This window comes from Schistocerca americana, chromosome 6 (assembly GCF_021461395.2).
Source record: "Schistocerca americana isolate TAMUIC-IGC-003095 chromosome 6, iqSchAmer2.1, whole genome shotgun sequence".
In the NCBI taxonomy this organism is placed as follows: Eukaryota; Metazoa; Arthropoda; class Insecta; order Orthoptera; family Acrididae; genus Schistocerca; species Schistocerca americana.
The window spans coordinates 339,018,445-339,038,430 of record NC_060124.1 but is presented as its reverse complement, the minus strand read 5'-3'; the positions used below and the strand labels follow the sequence as shown (position 1 = coordinate 339,038,430).

Genomic DNA, 19,986 nt, shown 5'->3' with positions numbered 1-19,986 from the left:
GAGGGACTAACCGGTGGATTTGGTAGTCTTTGCCGTATGAGCACAAAGGTGACCACACCTCAGAATATGTCCGAGATGCCCAGCCTTATTCCAAAGTAACTGGTATCCCGACTGTCGGGACCACTTACTTGGCCACTCATACGTTGCCCGTGGTTCATGAACTAGGACATGACTACAGGAACCCACACCATGAACCACAGAATAGTAACAGTGGAAAATATTTTTTTTTTCGTATGATATAATTACGAACCGACAATTTTCTGATTTGATTTATTTCTATTGTGAAACATTTTTTTTTCAACTTGATACGTCTTTCAGTTCCTGAGAAAAAGAATTCTTAACAGGCAGACGGACAGATGGCAGCCGTAATAAATGCATTTTTTTCGTGTTATATAATCACAAGTTAACAGTTTCCGGATTCTTTTCTTTGATTTTAATTTGAAACCTTGTTTCTTCGCAAATTTCATGATTCTAATTCAAAGGGAAGTACCCTGTAGATTTTGATGACTAAGTTTGCGGATATCATTACATGAGACATAAATATTCATATCTTTTGATTACATTGCCTTAAAAGATTCACTGTTTTACATATACAAGGGACTGTAGACCTTAATATACGACATAAATTTCAATTTAATACGTCTACCCGTTCCTTAAAAAAAGAGTTTTCAACGATCGGACAGATAGACGGACAACAAATTGATCCTATTAGAATGAAATCAAGTGGCCGGTGAGCCTTAACTGTATATATAATGATATCTGTTCTTTCGGACATGTCCGAAAGAACAGATACCATCTTAGTATATACATAGTTAAGGCTCACCGGCCACTTGACCTTCTTCTTCTGTGCGAATGCACAAACGGTGCCCGATATCTTACGGGAATCGGCAACGCGCCGCGAGTAATGAGTATAATGGGCGGGGGCACTACGAATGTAATGCGGGACACTACGTTGAGAATGTGGGTTTCGCGGGAGGCGTGCCAGATATAAATCCCTGCAGTCGCGCTATCCTCTCTGTCCTCGGTGGCTCAGCTGGATAGAGCATCTGCCATGTAAACAGGAGATCCCGGGTTCGGGTCCCGGTCGGGGTACTTATTTTCATCTGTCCCCGTTGACGTATGTCAACGCCTGTAAGCAGCTAAGGGTGTTCATTTCATTGTAATTTCATTCTAACGAACTGCTTGGTTACCGATGTTCCGAAAGAACAGATACCTTCTTAGTATTTATACTCCTATTAGAAGTTAGGTGCGGTCGGAGAGAAACTGTAAGACCACACGACAGTCTAACGACAATATTGTTAACTTCGCTCGCTTGAAGGGGTATGAAGATTTCAAATACGCATCTGTAATACACGACTGTTTACATGTATACTTCGTTTTCTCTCTGCTATAATAGCTCAGGAGGAATTTATCATCTTGATAGTAACATTTTTATTTATGTGAGCGTCAGTTGCTTTGTATTTTGTTAAAAGTAGAACGAACGTACTTTGCCGTGATAGGTTTTGGATTTAATGCTGTTGATGCAAGGCTTGCTTTCGTATTCGTGAATTTGCTTGCTCAGAAATTTGCTGTTGATTTCTTCCTGTTACTCGACATAAGGCAGCTCCGAAGACAGTCTCACAACTGACGTTTGCTTGCTCGACCCGTACACTCACTGTTGGATCACACGGTGAAGTCATATGTACTTTGGTATGCTTGCACAAGCCTGCAGAATTGAAAACAGTGTGCCTGAGTAAAATATCACTGTAGATGACAAAGCATGCTTGCACAAAATGCTTGATTATGCGTGTTTTTTTTAATCGTGCAGTAATGTGCGCGCCCGCCGTAAGACACACATACATCAAACCCTCCTTACATATATAAAAAAAATTTAAATGATCAAACTGAACGGTACAACAATGTAAACGCATCGCCAGCAGTTGTCTGAGCAAAGCTGTAAGGGTACTCCCAGTTCTGCTTCCCACGCATACAGTCGCACAAGTCTGGTCGGAATTAACTTGTGTTACTAGATATACCTGATTAGTTTTTAGCGGCGATATATCGAGCCGCACAGTGGTTGTTTACCTACTGTTAATGATGGGTTAAGGTAAAGAAGAATAAAGAAAAGAAATTATTAACGGAACAGCATAATTTAGTAGAGAAATTACATTCCACGTTTGTTATAAATATTCTAACTTCGCCGTTTGTCCGCGTCGTTGTATTCCCACCCGACTGTGACGTGACATTTCGAAAAATTTCTGGCCTTACTCCCAGAAATATCTAATCAAACATCACAGACGTGTTGGAGGGATTAGGATGGGTTTCATTAATGACGATATCGGCCTAAAATTTAGCGAGACGTCAATACGGCGGTTACTGCCAGTACACGAAATCCGTCGTCGGCTCAGGTGTCATACAGGGACGATTAACACGGATGTCTTAAGTTTATCGGATAACGAGAAAAAAATCAGTAGCGACAAACTGTTCTATATGAAACATTGCAGAAAATTCAGAAATTAGTTTATCTCTTCTAAATTTTCATCCAAAGGAATTATATTTTAAAGATTTCACATTAAACCGTGCTTCTACTCCACTATCTTCTTTAACAATATCTCTTCCTTTGAACTTCCATGCATGCCTGAAGAGATAGATATTGCTGACGATTCGCAGCTTTATTAAATATTACGAAAGTCATTCGCTAATTGAGAATTCTTTGCCATGGGTGTATTTGCTATAAATGTACTACCTACTAGTAACACATGACAATTTATGCCGGGCCAGAATTCGAACCCGGATTTCTCCTTCTTCGTGCGCGGTCGCCTTAATCACTTTGGCTCCATGCAGGTTCCAGCCGCCTCCATCCAAATCTCCCCCTGCCACACTGTCTACATCCCTTAACGCTCGCAACATTACTTGAATTCTCGCAAGACTGAGACTATGGGGCATGTTATTATCGTCATTTTTGCCCGTCTAGGCTTGTAATATTTGTTTTATTGTACAGTGTCTATTCCCTCAGATATGGATGCGTGCATATTACAAGCCGAGACGGGCAAGAAAGGCGATAACAGCATTCCTCGTAGCACGTGAAATGTATTCTCAGTTTCGAATACAAACAACCATGAGCTGTATAAGGGAATAAGAACGAAAATTTGTTGCAGACCTGGACTCGAACCCGAATTTCGCGCTTCATGCGAGCGCTCGCCTTGACCGCTTTGCCTATCCGTACAGGACACAAGGCCAGACCTAAACTTTCATACGGCTTCGTTCCTGCGTCACTATCTGTACCCGTACACACATTAGGTAATTCCCATATAGGGTGGATATGATAATTGAAAGTCGCTGCCTGTTATTGGCGGATAAATACGATATTGTAGTGCCTGTGTTGTTGAGACAAACAATGCAATGAAACTTACTAGCAGATTAAAACTGTGTGCCGGACCGAGACTCGAATTCGGGACCTTTGCTTTTCGCGGGCAAGTGCTCTACCAACTGAGCTACCCAAGCACGACTCACGCATCGTCCTCACAGCTTTACTTCTGCCAGTACCTCGTCTCCTACCTTCCAAACTTTACAGAAGCTCTTCTGCGAACCTTGCAGAACTAGCACTCCTGTAAGAAAGGATACTGCGGAAACATGGCTTAGCCACAGCCTGGAGGATGTTTCCAGAATGAGATTTTCACTCTGCAGCGGAGTGTGCGCTGATATGAAACTTCCTGGCAGATTAAAACTGTGTGCCGGACCGAGACTCGAACTCGGGACCTCGAGTCTCGGTCCGGCACACAGTTTTAATCTGCCAGGAAGTTTCATATCAGCGCACACTCTGCTGCAGAGTGAAAATCTCATTCAATGCAATGTTCTCGCCGTGAGTCGTGCACGGTTAGCCGAAGCGATTAAGGCGAGCGCTCTCATACATTGAGAATTCCGTGTTCGAGCCCTGGTCCGACACAAATTTTCATTGTCGTCATTCCGTCATACAGCTGATTGCCGTTCTTATTCGAAACTGGGAATACATTTAATTTACTTCATGACGGCTGTAGTGGCCGCAGTGCCTGTCCCTTGGAACACGCATGCATATCTGAAGGTCACTGCGTCGTTCTTCGTAACAACACAGTCACTGCAATATCCAATTGCCCGTAGTCTCATTCTCTTTATTGTGGGAATCCAAGTAATGTTCCGAGCATTAGGACAGTGTAGATATGGAGCTTTGCTTCGCTCCGTGGAGCTTGCACAGATAGCCGAAGTGCTTACTGCATATATACGTAGTACAGCTGATGCCAAAGAATTCGCAATCACCTAATATCTTTTGTAATACACTATTGTTGACTGTCAGCTAATTAATCACACGGCGCTTGCATTTCTAGGCTCCGCCTTCGCAAAATTTTGTTCAAATAAAACGTGTCAGAATTATACGTTTCCCAGCAGAAATGACTCACATTAGCTCGATGTGGACTGCAAGAGCTATCCTTGTTTAAAAGTGAGCCATTATCTAAGAAATTCGAAGCTAAGAGAACGCAAAGAACCACTAATAAAGAACCAAGAGACGGTGTGGAAGACACTGGGCTCGTATGTGAGGGAACCTGGGTTTGTATCCCTGTTGGGTATCCTTACTTGCGTTGACAGTAGAAACCGAGCGGAGGGGCCCATTGGTTAGCTCTCCGTATTCGCATTTGGGAGAACGACTGTTCCTATCCTCTTCTGCCCATACAGACTTCTCTAAATCTCTATAGGTGACTGCTGGGATGGTTCCTAAGATAAGAGCACGGCCGATTTCCTTCTCAGTCCGAATTTACTTTCTGTTTTTAACGACGTCGTCGTGGATGACTTAATCGGTAGAAGGCTTGCAGAAATGTACTCAAAAGTTAAACTTCTGCATTTTGTGGTGATGTTATTGTTGCAAGTTTGCCCTCACTATCAATAGAAAAATTAAGACATAGCCGTTGTTGGGCACTTACCGCTACCATTGCTTTAGTTACAAGAAAGAAAGTCTGAATCAGTATACTCGGTAGAGAACGTTACTACCTGTGACGCAACTCGTTGGCGTCCACTATGCAAACGGACTCCTATAATTTACATTTTTAAAGTTACCGGCCAGCATTCAGTATTCTCGTTATACTAGCCTGCCGTCAGATCTACGATGGCTATGATTGGAAATAAGTAAACGTCACGCGTCACGTAGAGCTTTCGGCTATCAATTAAACAATGTCCTCTTGTATAACAGAGCCATTACGAAACTAAGTCGCTTGCTTGTCGCAGAAGACTATCAATGATGAATAGTGATTTACTGTTCATCTGTTAAATGAATAGAAAGTACCATTTAAAACTTTTAGCTAGATCCCAATTTCCACCCATGTAAGGCCATTGCGCATCATTAAATAAATGAGACCATGAAAGAAAATCCTCCCACCGATACGTAAACTATCATCAAATATGTGTTATTTGAGACTAGACATACTTCAATTGTAGGTGGAAGTAAAGAAAAAATATTCGAGGAGGTTCGTAAGAACGGTGGTACTGTGTGAACCGCTCGCATCCTTAACAAAAAAGTTAAAAAACTCTGCATGTTAGTACAACAGAGTTGGTAAGAATTTCGTAAGTTTTCAGCACAGATTCCGGATACAGAGCAAGCGCGGGTTATACTTTCAGGTGGCCCAGCACCATCGAGCATAATACGACCATTCATTTTCTGTTATGATGGTGGGTGAGAAGTACAGAACTGTCTATTTCTTACATAGTTTCGCAATGTATGTTTCCTTACAGTTAGCAAACCTATTATGGCACCACTGAAGTATATGTCTAGGATTGATAAATATGGAATTTTCTTGCATTTGTGACTCATCATGGAACGAATTCTCGGAGCTGGGGATACGAAATTGAGGTTGGAATAAAATACAACAGGTGATTCCATTATATTTTTGTTGCAAACAGATAAGCATATTAATTAGGAACATAGGTTTCCTGTTGCTCCTTTTGGAATAAACTGGAGATGAATTTGATCAATTTCGAAACAGAAATAGCCTCTCGGAACTATTTGTCATCATCTGGGGGTCGCTCGAGAGTGTGATATATGTGCGCGTGTGCGTGTGTGTGTGTATGTGCGTGTCTGTATGTGATATGAATGAAAATCTTTTGCTAAGACACCGGAAAACATTTTCTCTCTCTCTCTCTCTCTCTCGCCGTGGTATCTGTGTGTGTGTGTGTGTGTGTGTGTGTGTGTGAGTGAGTGAAAAATTTATATTACCGAACCACTATCCCACAACGCGGGGGCGGTAGCAAGATGCATTTGCAGATTACCTACATGATGGCTTCCAGGGGCAACAAAAATTTGAATTTCAATATTTCGCATAGTTACTGAACGCATATAAGTAATTTCAAATGCTGTCATAATCTAGTCATTTACAAGCATAATTCTGTGTTAAAATTTTTGACACAGTAAGACAAGTACTATAGAGAGGAACTGTGTTTGTCGCGAGTTAACATAACTGACGGCGCGCAAATAACCGGACTTTATTCATCCAGTACTTGAGAACGTGACTACTTAACGACTTCCAACAAACTGTCCACATAATTTCAAAGCTTTTCGAAACTTTTTCTCATTGTAACTCTTGCAAAGTTCACCGCTAACTATATTTTAGCATCTTCATATATCTCTGAATGTACGTGCAAAATTATATCGTTGTACGACATATGATTCAGGATATATGACGTCATAAAAATTGAGATGCACAATAAACTAGCTTTTGCTTAAAATACAGCGCGAATTACCCAGTTTGTATTTATGGGGATATCGATACAAAACATGCAGTATCAGCGAGCGAAGGGGGGTTTGTCTTTGGAAGGATCAAAGACTTCAGTGTGTTATGTGTCGTCATTGAATGTGGACGTGTTCTTGTATCACGCATAGCCCGACACCCGTACGGTGCCTCTGTAAAAGCCAGTTTTCGTTTCCTGCCTTGCACTTCATCAAACCGAACTTAAGGTGCACGTTTTACAGTGACTAATATTTGTACGAACGTGGAATAAAAAAAAATTAGCAACTGCACAAGGTATACGTATTTAATTTTTAATGTTTACGAACAGTACCAATCGGTAGATCTTTTTTGTATGCTTATGCTTGTCCGAAATAACAGACACCATTGGGTCAATCTGCAGCAGTATATGTATATTTGACAAAAGAAATTTACTACTTTGGCTGCAATGGGGCATTGAAATAACTCCATGGCGACAGATGAAAATTTGTGGTGGACCGGGACTCGATCTCTAATTTCCCTTTTCACGCGAGCGGTCGCCTTAACCGCTTCTGCTATCCCAGCACGTCTTCCGTCCGACCCAGATCTCCGTATGGCACACATGACAGGGCTGTGTCCCCTATCCATTATTCCTCTACGCTCGCAGTGCTACTGACACCGTGTCTATATAAAATATGCGCCCGACGGCATATCGATCTTTCAGGGAAGATGCACAATAATGTCCGGTCTCTAGCGGGAATACAGTAGTGTTTCGAGGGAAAAGGAATAATGGAGAGAGGACACCAGTGTGTAGTGTGCGGCATATGGAGATTTGAGTCAAACGGGAGTCGTGCGGGAATCGCCGATGCGTTTGGGGAGACTGCTCGCGTAAAGAGGGAAATACGGGTTCGAATCCTAGTGCGGCGCAAGTTTTCATCTGTGTTATTTCGTTGCCCCAGTGCAGCAAAAGTCGGAAATATCTTTCGTCAAGTATAAAGCTAATACTACCACTGTAGAAAGTAGATGAATACGTACTGCGGCATCACGGAGGTGCTTCAGTACTCTTAGTTGCTGCTGTAAAAAAATTTGCGTTCTATACTCTTTCTCCCTTTCACACATACACCCACACGCAGGCACAAATGTATGCGGCGTATCACAGTTAGTAGCCAAAAATGACAGGTGAAAGCATACAATAATGGAGGGAAAAGCGTTCTGTTAAACATCGGTCCCCAAACGATCGGTTTACGACATAATTGCGAATGTGTGGTCTGACACGCCACTGACTTTAGAATGAAATATTGTGCTAGTCAGCGCAAACGTATCTGAAATGAACATGTTGCGAACAATTCCCCGTCTAACTGGGATCATATTTTGCCCACGGCCTACCTTAACTATAAATATAATACTGAAATACTTCAGCGCGTTACGTGTTGCAATTTACTGTTCACTCATATTTTTAATGAGGTGTTCTTAGTATCGTTCTTGCTTTTGGAAGCAGTACTGCACTCGTCTGTGCAATGAGTTACGAATTCTTTCAAACACCTTCGGGTCGTGCCAGCTAACATGATTCCGCAAGCACGGACCATGTGAAATCCAACTCGCTCGTTTCTTTTAATATATGTAACGGCGCTGATAACTTTGGCTCTGAGCGCCCGTAAGCCTCAAATACACACACACACATCACCAACTCGCATTCTTCTCACGTGACATCGTGATTTTTTTCTTTTTTCTTCTTCTTTTATTTATTTATTTTTAATTTTCGATTTTTCACTATTTTGCGTGTCTGCCATGTAAGCATGAGATCCCAGGTTCGAGTTCCGGTCGGGACACACATTTTCAACTGTCCTCGTTGATATTTATCAACGCCTGTAAGCCATTAGAAAGGTCTAGGTTTCACTGTAATTTCATTCTTCGAGAGCTGCAAGATCACCAGTGGAGTCTGTTCTTTCGGACACCGTATTCACACAGAGTTTCTAAAGGTCTCAGTTCACGGAATCCATGTTGATTTTCAAAGAGAAGATTTTAGTTCTCCAAAAACGTCACTATACATTAGGGTGAAACACGTTCCATAATTGTACAACAGATTGACGACAACGACATAGGCCTATAATTATGTGCGGCTGACTTACGAGACTTCTTGAAAACGGAAATCACTTGCGCTTTTTTCCAGTCACTAGGTACCCATCGTTGCTCCAGCGACCTACGATACACTGCTAGAAGAGGAGCACGCTCTTTCGCGTAATCTCCGTACACTGTCACAGGTACTTCATCCGGTCCTGATGCCTTTCAGTATAAAGGGATTATAACTGTTTTACTGTTCCGCGAGCAGTTATCTCAATATCTGGCATTTAGAAGTTCGTACGATGATGGAAAGGAGGAACGTATTACGATCTTCCGCGATGAAACAATTTCGTAAGACCAGATTCAGTATTTCGGCCTTCTCTCTACCGTTTTCCGTTTCGGTGCTGTTATTATCATCGAATGGCTGAACAGATGATTTCGAAGCTTTTACTGATTATACGTAAGACCAAAACCTCTTGGGGTTTTTAGTAAGATCGGTTGACAAAATTTTGCTTTTAAAATCACTGAATTCTTGTCTCATTTCTCTCTTTCCGCTTATTTTCGCTTCGTTCAGCTTACGTTTATCTACTGCGTTTTGACGTCTCTTGAAACTTATAAGAAACTCTATTTGTTTACTTGTCTTTTTTGTAACACAGCTATTAAACCACGGTGGATCTTTTCTATCCCTTAAGACAATACGTGGAACATAATTTGCTAAGGCATATCTACATCTACATCTACGTGGATACTCCGCAAATCTTGCTTAAATGCCTGGCAGAGGGTTCATTGAACCACCTTCACAATTATTCCTAATTGGTCTACTGTCTGTACCGGAAGACTTGCTTTTATTAAGTGATTTAAGTTGCTTCACTATTCTGAGGATATCTAGTTCTAAGTTACTCATGTTGGAAGTTGTGCTTGATTAGAATTCTGGAATATTTACTTCGTATTCTTCGGTGAAGAAATTTTGGAAGGCTGTGGGTTCAAATGGCTCTGAGCTCTATGGGACACAACTTCTGAGGTCATTAGTCCCCTAGAACTTAGAACTAGTTAAACCTAAGGACATCACACACATCCATGCCCGAGGCAGGATTCGAACCTGCGACCGTAGCGGTCTCGCGGTTCCAGACTGCAGCGCCTAGAACCGCACGGCCACTTCGGCCGGCCTCGGAAGGTTGTGTTTAGTAACTCTGCTTTAGCAGCACTGTCATCATTAGCATGTTGAACGATGTTTTCGAGGTTTCTTTTTCCATTTGTGCACCACATCTTCGTCTCCAGGACTGACTAGTTGATGTTGACTGTTTAGATACGTTGCAATTTGTACCCTGTCAATCTTGCTAAAGAAAAATATTTTCTCACCTTTCTTAACACTCTTTGTGACACCCGGAGTCATAGTTGGTATCACGGCCTTATGATCACTGGTATCGCCTTGTACGTTAACTGATCCGAGAAGTTCAGGTCTGTTTGTTGCTAGGAGAGCTAAGATGTTACCTTGACGAGTTGATTCTCTAACTGTCTTCCCAAAATAATTTTGAGATAAGACATTCGGAATAATATCACACGTACCCTTGTCTCTGGTACAAGTTTTGATAGCATGTCTTTCCAACTGTAAACATGGTTAGTTTAAGTGACCCCTATTACAACAGGATGTCCAGGTAACATATTCGCGAAATTCTGCAAATTCTCTCTAAATCACTCTGCCGCTACAGCTCTTGGTGCAGGTGATCTAGAAAAGCATCCGTAATGGATCTGACTGTGACTGGACTGAGGATTTGTTAGCTGGGAGGACGCAACACGTTACCACGGACATATCTGAAAGAACAGACATCCCACATTTATAAATACAGTGATAGAAAAAACATCGCAACATAAAAAAATAATTGACCTAGATTAATAATATTTTGCGAACACATTTAAGTGATTAACACTGGTAGGTTACATGTTAATGTAAGCGAGAGTTAAGTCATTGCAAATCTGAAATGCTAGTAAACTAATAACTGATTTAACCGCCAGAATGTTGAATGCAAACAAGCGAACGTGCGTGGGTTCTGTTGTACAGTTGCCGGATGTCAGTTTGTGGGATGGAGTTTCATGCCTTCTGCACTTGGTCGGTCAACACAGGGACGGTTAAAGTTTTTTGTGGATGATTCTGGAGTTAACGTCCGATGATGTGCCATATGTACTCGATTAGGAACAGGTATGGTGATCAAACGGGCCAAGGAAACATGTCAACACTCCGTAGAGGATACCGGATGCCAGTTTGTGGGATGGAGTTTCGTGCCTGTTGCACTTGGTCGGTCAACACAGGGACGGTTAACGTTTGTTGTGGATGATTCTGGAGTTTCCAGAATGAGATTTTCACTCTGCAGCGGAGTGTGCGCTGATATTAAACTTCCTGGCAGATTAAAACTGTGTGCCGGACCGAGACTCGAACTCGGGACCTTTGCCTTTCGCGGACAAGTTTCGATTCTGGAATTGTCGTCCGATGATGTGCCATATGTGCTCGATTAGAACAGGTGATCAAACAGGCCATGGCAACATGTCAACACTTTGTAGAGGACACCGGGTTGCAACAGCGGTATGTGGGCGAGCGTTATCCAGTTGGAAAATGCCCGCTGGAATGCTGCTCATGAATGGCAACACAACAGGTCGAACCTTCAGATTGACGTACAGATTTGCATTCAATGTTTGTGGAACAACCGTGAGAGGGCTCCTGCCGTCACACCATGCTGTACCACCAGACCATAATTCCGGGGATAGGTCCAGCGTTTCTAGCACGTAGACAGGTTGGTTTCCGGCCCTCAACTGACCTTCAACATGCGGCCATCACTGACCCCAAGACAGAAGCAGCTTTCATCAGAAAACTCAACAGACCTCCACCCTACCGTCCAGTGCGATCTCGCTTGACAACACTGAAGGCGCAAATGACTGGTGGTGGTAAGATGTGTGGTAAGTTCTATGGGACCAAACCGTTGAGTTCATCGGTCCCTAGGCTTACACACTACTTCATCTAACTTAAACTAACTTACACTAAGGACAAGACACACACCCATGCCAGAGGGAGGACTTGAACCTCCGACGGAGAGAGCCGCGCGAACCGTGGCAAGGCGCCTGAGACCGCATGGCTACCCCCGCGACAAATGACGGTGGTATGGTGTCAGTGGAATGTGTGCTACGGGGCGTCTGGATCGGAGCTGTCCTTTAAGTAATCCTTTTATAACAGTTCGTTGAGTCACTGTGGCGCCAACTGCTGCACAGACTACTGGTGCGAATGGAGTACGATGCTCCAGAGCCGCACCCTGAGTGCGATGGTCTTCCCTCTCGATAGTGCCACTTGACCATCGGGATCCCGGTCTTCTTGCCACCGTACATTTTCGTGACCACGACCGCCACCAGTCATATATAGGTGCTATATTCCTGCCAAGTCTTTCTGCAACACAGCAGAAGCAACATCCAGTTTCCCATAGTCCTATTACATGGCCTCGTTCAAACTCAGTGAGGTTTTGATAATGGCGTCTTTGTCGCCTTAAGGGCATTCTTGACTAACATCAGCTCACCACGGCCGATGCTGTGTCTAAGTCTTGAGCATGGTGGGCAGGGGGCGCTAGTTAAGTAGTGTACGGTAAGATGGGAATTTTTGTTGACACAAAGCGGGCTTAGATAGCCGAATGGTTAAGGTGAGAGTTCGCGATGCTGCAGCAACCAACTCACCAATGCCTGTGCCCTCTGGCGCGATTGGAGGGCGTGATACACGCTAATGCGAACTGCTGGCCGAGGCTACGAGGGGCTTACAAAAAATGGCTCAAATGGCTTTGAGCACTATGGGACTTAACATCTGAGGTCATCAGTCCCCTAGAACCTAACTAACCTAAGGACATCACACACATCCATGCCCGAGGCAGGATTCGAACCTGCGACCGTAGCGGTCGCGCGGTTCCAGACTGAAGCGCCTAGAACCGCTCGGCCACACCGGCCGTGTTTTAGGACATCGTGGAATATTCCTGTTTCCTCCCCTAAATTTTCATGAAGTGCTGACAGGTGGCGGTGCTATACATGGGCTCGAAAATGACATCTGTGATTGAGGTGCATCCCAAGCAGAGAGCAGTCACTGAGTTTCTTTTGCCGTAAAACGAGAACACTACAGGTATACATAGGCTCTTGCAGAATGTCTACAGAGACGTAGCAGTGTACAAATACATGGCGAGTCGTCGAGTGAGGCGTCTTTCATCAACACAACAATATCTCGCAAAGTTGTCACATCTCCCTCCAGCCCACCAGCCACTCCTGCAGTGTTGCAACCTGCGGACACTCTCATTTAATGTGATCGATAGATCACAATCAAACAATTCGCTGCTCAACTGGACGTCTCTGTTGGTAGCGCTGACAGACTCGTCACACAGTTGGGGTACTCAAAGGTGTGTGCCCACTGGTTTCCCCGCAACCTAACGGAAGACCTTAAAGAACAAGGACGAACAATCTGTGCACAGCTCCTTGCGCGTTGAGGAGTTGATCATGACATTGTTTTGTAGACCATCGCCACAGGCGATGAAACATGAGTTCATCGAATGAAATTTTCACTCTACAGCGGAGTGTGCGCTGATGTGAAACTTCCTGGCAGATTCTGTGTGCCGGACCGAGACTCGAACTCGGGACCTTTGCCTTTCGCGGGCAAGTGCTCTCCGACTGAGCTACCCAAGCACGACTCACGCCCCGTCCTCACAGCTTTAATTCCTCCAGTACCTCGTCTCCTACCTTACAAACTTCACAGAAGCTCTCCATCGCACACTCCCCTGTAGAGTGAAAATTCCATTCTAGAAACATCCCCCAGGCTGTGGCTAAGCCATGTCTCCGCAATATCCTTTCTTCCAGGAGTGCTAGTTCTGCAAGGTTCGCAGGAGAGCTTCTGTGAAGTTTGTAAGGTAGGAGACGAGGTACTGGCGGAATTAAAGCTGTGAGGACGGGGCGTGAGTCGTGCTTGGGTAGCTCAGTCGGAGAGCACTTGCCCGCGAAAGGCAAAGGTCCCGAGTTCGAGTCTCGGTCCGGCATACAGTTTTAATGTGCCAGGAAGTTTCATGGGTTCATCGCTTCGAACCGGAAGAAGCAATACATGGACTTGCGCCGTACCACCTCCTCTCTGAAGAAGAAGTTCAAAGAAACACATTCAACAGGTAAAATGGCGACGGTCTTCTGTGACTCTGAAGTGTTATTCTGTTTGATGTCCTCCTTAAAGGTGCAACGATCTACTCTGAAGTGTATCGTGCCACCCACAGAAAATTGAAGAAATGGCCTCATCGTGTTTGTTACAAAAAATAAGGGAAACGAACTTCCCCAGACAACGCAAGGCCTCAGACAAGACTGTGCACCGGAGAGAAGATGAGAAAACTTCATTGGACTATTCTTATTCATCCACCCTGTCGCCCTGATCTCACACCTTTTGACTTCTACCTGTTTGGCCCAACGAAGGATGCACTCCGCTGGAAGCAGTACATGGGTGACGAGGTGGTTATTGATGAAGCAAGACGCTGCCTCCGTCGTCGACCAGCAGAGTGGTACCATGCGGGCATACAGACCCTCTCAAGAAAGTGGCGTAAGGCTGTCGGATTGAACGGAGATTATATTGAAAAGCAAGGTTTTGCAGTCAAAAGAGGGGAGGGGGTGTTATAATATGGTGTAGTGGAACCTTGAGTAAAACCAAGTCGCTTTCAGGAAAATGAATTTCGTTTTTTATTGAACACCTCCTGCATTTCATATCATACATTGTAAACGTGATGCTGGGCTGTCGGGAAGCGGTTAATGGCATCAGCACCTCGTTGCCAAATTAAAAAGATGTTATCAACGTAGAGCCAGTACTGACAAAACTCTACCATCTGGTGAGCAAAATGTATGGGACAGGCAAAATACCCTCAGACTTCAAGAAGAATATAATAATTCCAATCCCAAAGTAAGCAGTGTTGACAGACGTGAAAATTACCGAACTATCAGTTTAATAAGTCACAGCTGCAAAATACTATCGCGAATTCTTTACAGACGAATGGAAAAACTGGTAGAAGTCGACCTCGGGGAAGATCAGTTTGGATTCCGTAGAAATATTGGAACACGTGATGCAATACTGACCCTACGACTTATCTTAGAAGCTAGATTAAGAAAAGGCAAACCTACGTTTCTAGCATTTGTAGATTTAGAGAAAGCTTTTGACAATGTTGACTGGAATATTCTCTTTGAAATTCTGAAGGTGGCAGGGGTAAAATACAGGGAGCGAAAGGCTATTTACAATTTGTACAGAAACCAAATGGCAGTTATAAGAGTCGAGGGGCACGAAAGGGAAGCAGTAGTTGGGAAGGGAGTGAGACAGGGTTGTAGCCTCTCCCCGATGTTATTCAATCTGTATATTGAGCAAGCAGTAAAGGAAACAAAAGAAAACTTCAGAGTAGGTATTAAAGTCCATGGAGAAGAAATAAAAACTTTAAGGTTCACCGATGACATTGTAATTCTGTCAGAGCCAGCAAAGGACTTGGAAGAGCAGTTGAATGGAATGGACAGTGTCTTCAAAGGAGGGTATAAGATGAACATCAACAAAAGCAAAACGAGGACAATGGAATGTAGTCGAATTAACTCGGATGATGCTGAGGGAATTAGATTAGGAAATGAGACACTTAAAGTAGTAAAGGAGTTTTGCTATTTGCAGAGCAAAATAACTGATGATTGGTTCAAATGGCTCTGAGCACTATGGGACTTAACATCTGTGGTCATCAGTCCCCCTAGAACTTAGAACTACTTAAACCTAACTAACCTAAGGACATCACACACATCCATGCCCGAGGCAGGATTCGAACCTGCGACCGTAGCAGTCCCGCGGTTCCGGACTGAGCGCCTAGAACCGCTAGACCACCACGGCCGCCTAAAATAACTGATGATGGTCGAAGTAGAGAAATTTGTTAACATCGAGTATAGATTTAAGTGTCAGGAAGTCGTTTCTGAAAGTATTTGTGTGGAGTGTAGCCATGTATGGAAGTGAAACATGGACGATAAATAGTTTGGACAAGAAGAGAATAGATGCCATAGAAATGTGGTGCTACAGAAAAATGCTGAAGATTGGATGGGTAGATCACATAACTAATGAGGAGGTATTTGATAGAATTGGGGAGAAGAGGGGTTTGTGACACAACTTGACTAGAAGAAGGGATCAGTTGGTAGGAGATGTTCTGAGGCATCAAGGGATCACCAATTTAGTATTGGAGGGCAGTACGTACTGGGAGATGAAGCAGCTTGCACAGGATAGAGTAGCATGGAGAGCTGCATCAAACCAGTCTCAGGACTGAAAACCACAACAACAACATCAACGAATCTCTAGAACCATTGAGCTCTGACTAACCCGTTCTGCTGCCCGCTTCTTTACTGACGACACAATACCAACTCCCCCCCCCCCCCCCCCCACCCCCCAGCCCTTACCCATGCGTTCATTTACACTGACAAGTCTGTCGTGGTGTTTAGTGGTCATTTCCGCATCACGTGGCAGCGTCTTGATACATTTTTGTTGATACAGTGTACGTATATGTACTGAGACCCGTGGCAAAACCATATTGGTTTAAGGAAATTTGAACAGTAATTCGTAAGCGGTTGGTATAGGTGTGCTGAAGAAGTACTAAGCAAATTTTTTTGAACCAGAGTGGCTTTTGTAGACGTACTGTGCCACTGAGATGGAAGAGTCCTCCGTGTGCAGGGTGGGGGTGCTCGACGGCATCTCACGACGTCGCCGCGCTCAACTTGCGGGTCAGCAGCCGCGGCGGCGGCAGCGGCCGAGGCCAGCGACCTGGACTACCTGCTGCGAATGCTGCACTGGACGGGCAGCATGCGCCAACCGCACGCCGGGACCTGGGCCAACCGCGCCTTCCGCCTGCTCAACGCCGCCGCCGTGGCTGTCATCTCGCTCCTCGTGTGCTCGCTGGGGCTGGCAATGTGGCGCGGCGGCACCGCCGACCTCGACAGATTCACACTCCTCCTCTCCCACTGCAACTCGTTCACCATGTGGATCGTCCGCCTAGGCATCATCGCCGCACACGAGCGCGACTTCCACTATCTCGCGCGGCAGGTGAGTGTCACCCTCCTCAACCGAAGTAACTAGGCTGTTACAGGTTGATTTTGCTGATAGTGTTATTTCTTTTTTATTAATTATCTTTCAGGCCGACCGCATTGAGGCTTTCAGTAATTCCCTTACATCGGATCGGACTGACAACTGTTACTTTGCCATTTGTAATATATACAGGGTGGTCAGAAAATGTGTGAAATGCTTGTAGGTATGTTACAGGGCAGGTTCTACTGAGACATAAGAATGAAATTCAATACGTTGCGCCGTTTCCGAGTTATTTAGCAATGAAGTTAGCCAATCAGATCGTCGCGCGAGTAAATTCAAGTTTCAGCTAACGAGACAAAGCACTCGTTGGGCAACACCGCCCCTGGCAGGCCGCTTGAATGCGATCCTGCGACGCCACGACTGGCTAAATTCTATGCTAAATAACTCGGAAACGGAGCAACGTATCGAATTTCTTTCTTAACATTTATGTCTGAGTACAACCTGCCCTGTAACATCCCTACAAGCATTTCACACATTTTCTGACCACCCTGTATATATATATATATATATATATATATATATATATATATATATATATATATATATATAGGATATGTCAAACGGATATCAACTGCGTTTTTTTAAAATAGGAACCCCCACTTTTTATTACATATTCGTGTAGTATGTAAAAAAATATGAATGTTTTAGTTGGACCACTTTTTTCGCTTTGTGATAGATGGCGGTGTAATAGTCACAAACATGTAAGTACGTGGTATCACTTAACATTCCGCGATGACACAGCCTTCCTTGCCCTCGCTCCCACCCTGCAGCGCTCCCAACACCTTCTCCAGTCCCATCTTGACCGATTCACCACTTGGTGCAACCAGTGGTTGCTTAAGGTCAATCCTTCTAAAACCCAGGCAATCATAGAAGGCAAAACCACCCCTTCCTTCCGCCTCCTCGATTTCTATGTCACCATCTATGGCCGTCCTATCGCCCTCACCCCCACCCTTAAGTACCTTGGCGTCACCCTTGACTGTCACCTCTCCTGGACCCCCCCCCCCTCCGGACAATCCAAGCCAAGTCACACTCCCGACTCCGTCTCCTCAAGCTCCTTTCTGGCCGTACATGGGGTCTGGACCCCTCCACCATCCTCCATACCTATAAATCTCTCATCCGCCCTATCCTTTGCTACACCCACCCTGCCTGGATCTCCACTCCCCCTACCTTTTACAAATCCCTTCAGATCCTAGAACGCCATGCTCTTCGCCTCGCCTATCGCATCCGTCTCCCCTCCCCCATGCGGATCCTGTACGAACTTATTCTGTTCCCCCACCTCCTCCTTTTCCTCTAACGGATTCGGATCCTCTACACCTCCTGTAAACTCGATCCTCCTCACCTGCTTGTCTCCCATCCTCTCCCGCCCCCGTCCACTGCCGCGCCTGTATTTCCACGTCCCACCTGCTCTCCATCTCTCCACTCTCCATACCCTCTGCCAATGTGGCTTGCACCAGCTCCCCTTCCCTGATGATGCCCTCCTCCCCTCCATCTACCCCTCCTACCAACTTTGATCCTCCCTCCCTCTTCCTGTGTTTGTTCTTATGGGCACCCTCTCTCCCTTCTCTCCCTCTTCCCTCCCTCCCCCCTCTCTCCACCCTCATTCCCCGGGCTTGCCCTACCCCCACACCTTCATTCCTCCCCCCATCTCCTCTGCCCTTGGCATCTTTGCTCTCTCCTCTCCCTCCCCCACCACCTTCTTCCCCTCCTGGCAAGTCCCCGGACTCGCACACGTAAAGCGGACATTCGCGCGCCAGAGATCATCGCCATCGTTGTAGTGTGTGTGCCGTCGTGTTTGTGCCTCAGTGTTTTTCGCCACCCACGCTCCATCGTTCACGTGCCGTCTCCATCATCAGTGTCCGTGTGCAGTGCCAACAGTTTCTTTAGGTGTCTTCACGTGTGAACGGCTATGTGTTACTTGTTTCTGTGTCTACTGTTTTTTGCCCCCCACTTTGTTCTGTATATTCTGTGTCTCCATTGTATTTTCTATGTAAAACTTGTGGCTGAAGAGCAGCGTAGTGTGCTGCTGCCAGCCCACCTTATTGTAAAGTGTCAAATAACAATAAAGAAAAAAACAATAACATTCCGCCAGTGCGGACGATATTTGCTTCGTGATACATTACCCGTGTTAAAATGGACCGTTTACCAATTGCGGAAAAGGTCGATATCGTGTTGATGTATGGCTATTGTGATAAAAATTCCCAACGGGCGTGTGCTATGTATGCTGCTCGGTATCCTGGACGACATCATCCAAGTGTCCGGACCGTACGCCGGATAGTTACGTTATTTAAGGAAACAGGACGTGTTCAGCCATATGTGAAAGGTCAACCACGACCTGCAACAAATGAGGATGCCCAAGTAGGTGTTTTAGCTGCTGTCGCGGCTGATCCGCACATCAGTAGAAAAATTGCGCGAGAATGGGGAATCTCAAAAACGTCGGTGTTGAGAATGCTACATCAACGTCGAATGCACCCGTACCATATTTCTATGCACCAGGAATTGCATGGCGACGACTGTGAACGTCGTGTACAGTTCTGCCACTGGGCACAAGAGAAATTACGGGACGATGACATTTTTTGCACACGTTCTATTTAACGACGAAGCGTCATTCACCAACAGCGTTAACGTAAACCGGCATAATATGCACTATTGGGCAACGGAAAATCCGCGATAGCTGCGACAAGTGGAACATCAGCGACCTTGGCGGGTTAATGTATGGTGCGGCATTATGGGAGGAAGGGTAATTGGCCCCCATTTTATCGATGGCAATCTAAATGGTGCAATGTATGCTTATTTTCTACGTAATGTTCTACTGATGTCACTACAAGATGTTTCACTGCGTGACAGAATGGCGATGTACTTCCAACATGATGGATGTCCGGCACATAGCTCGCGTTCGCTTGAAGCGGTATTGAACAGCATATTTCATGACGGGTGGATTGGTCGTCGAAGCACCATACCATGGCCCGCACGTTCACCGGATCTGACGTCCCCGGATTTCTTTCTGTGGGGAAAATTGAAGGATATTTGCTATCGTGATCCATCGACACCGCCTGACAACATGCGTCAGCACATTGTCAATGCAAACGCGAA

At 44.9% G+C, this 19,986-nt stretch overlaps 1 protein-coding gene across 1 annotated transcript in view; it reads left to right on the top strand.

Annotated features, from left to right (window-relative positions):
- The window catches only part of LOC124620134 (odorant receptor Or2-like), a 179,701-nt gene that overhangs the window by 22,006 nt on the left and 137,709 nt on the right, over positions 1-19,986 (top strand). Inside the window, exon 2 of the mRNA XM_047146804.1 lies at positions 16,486-16,854. Coding sequence (XP_047002760.1) covers positions 16,486-16,854 — 369 coding nt within the window. The remainder of the gene's footprint in view (positions 1-16,485; positions 16,855-19,986) is intronic.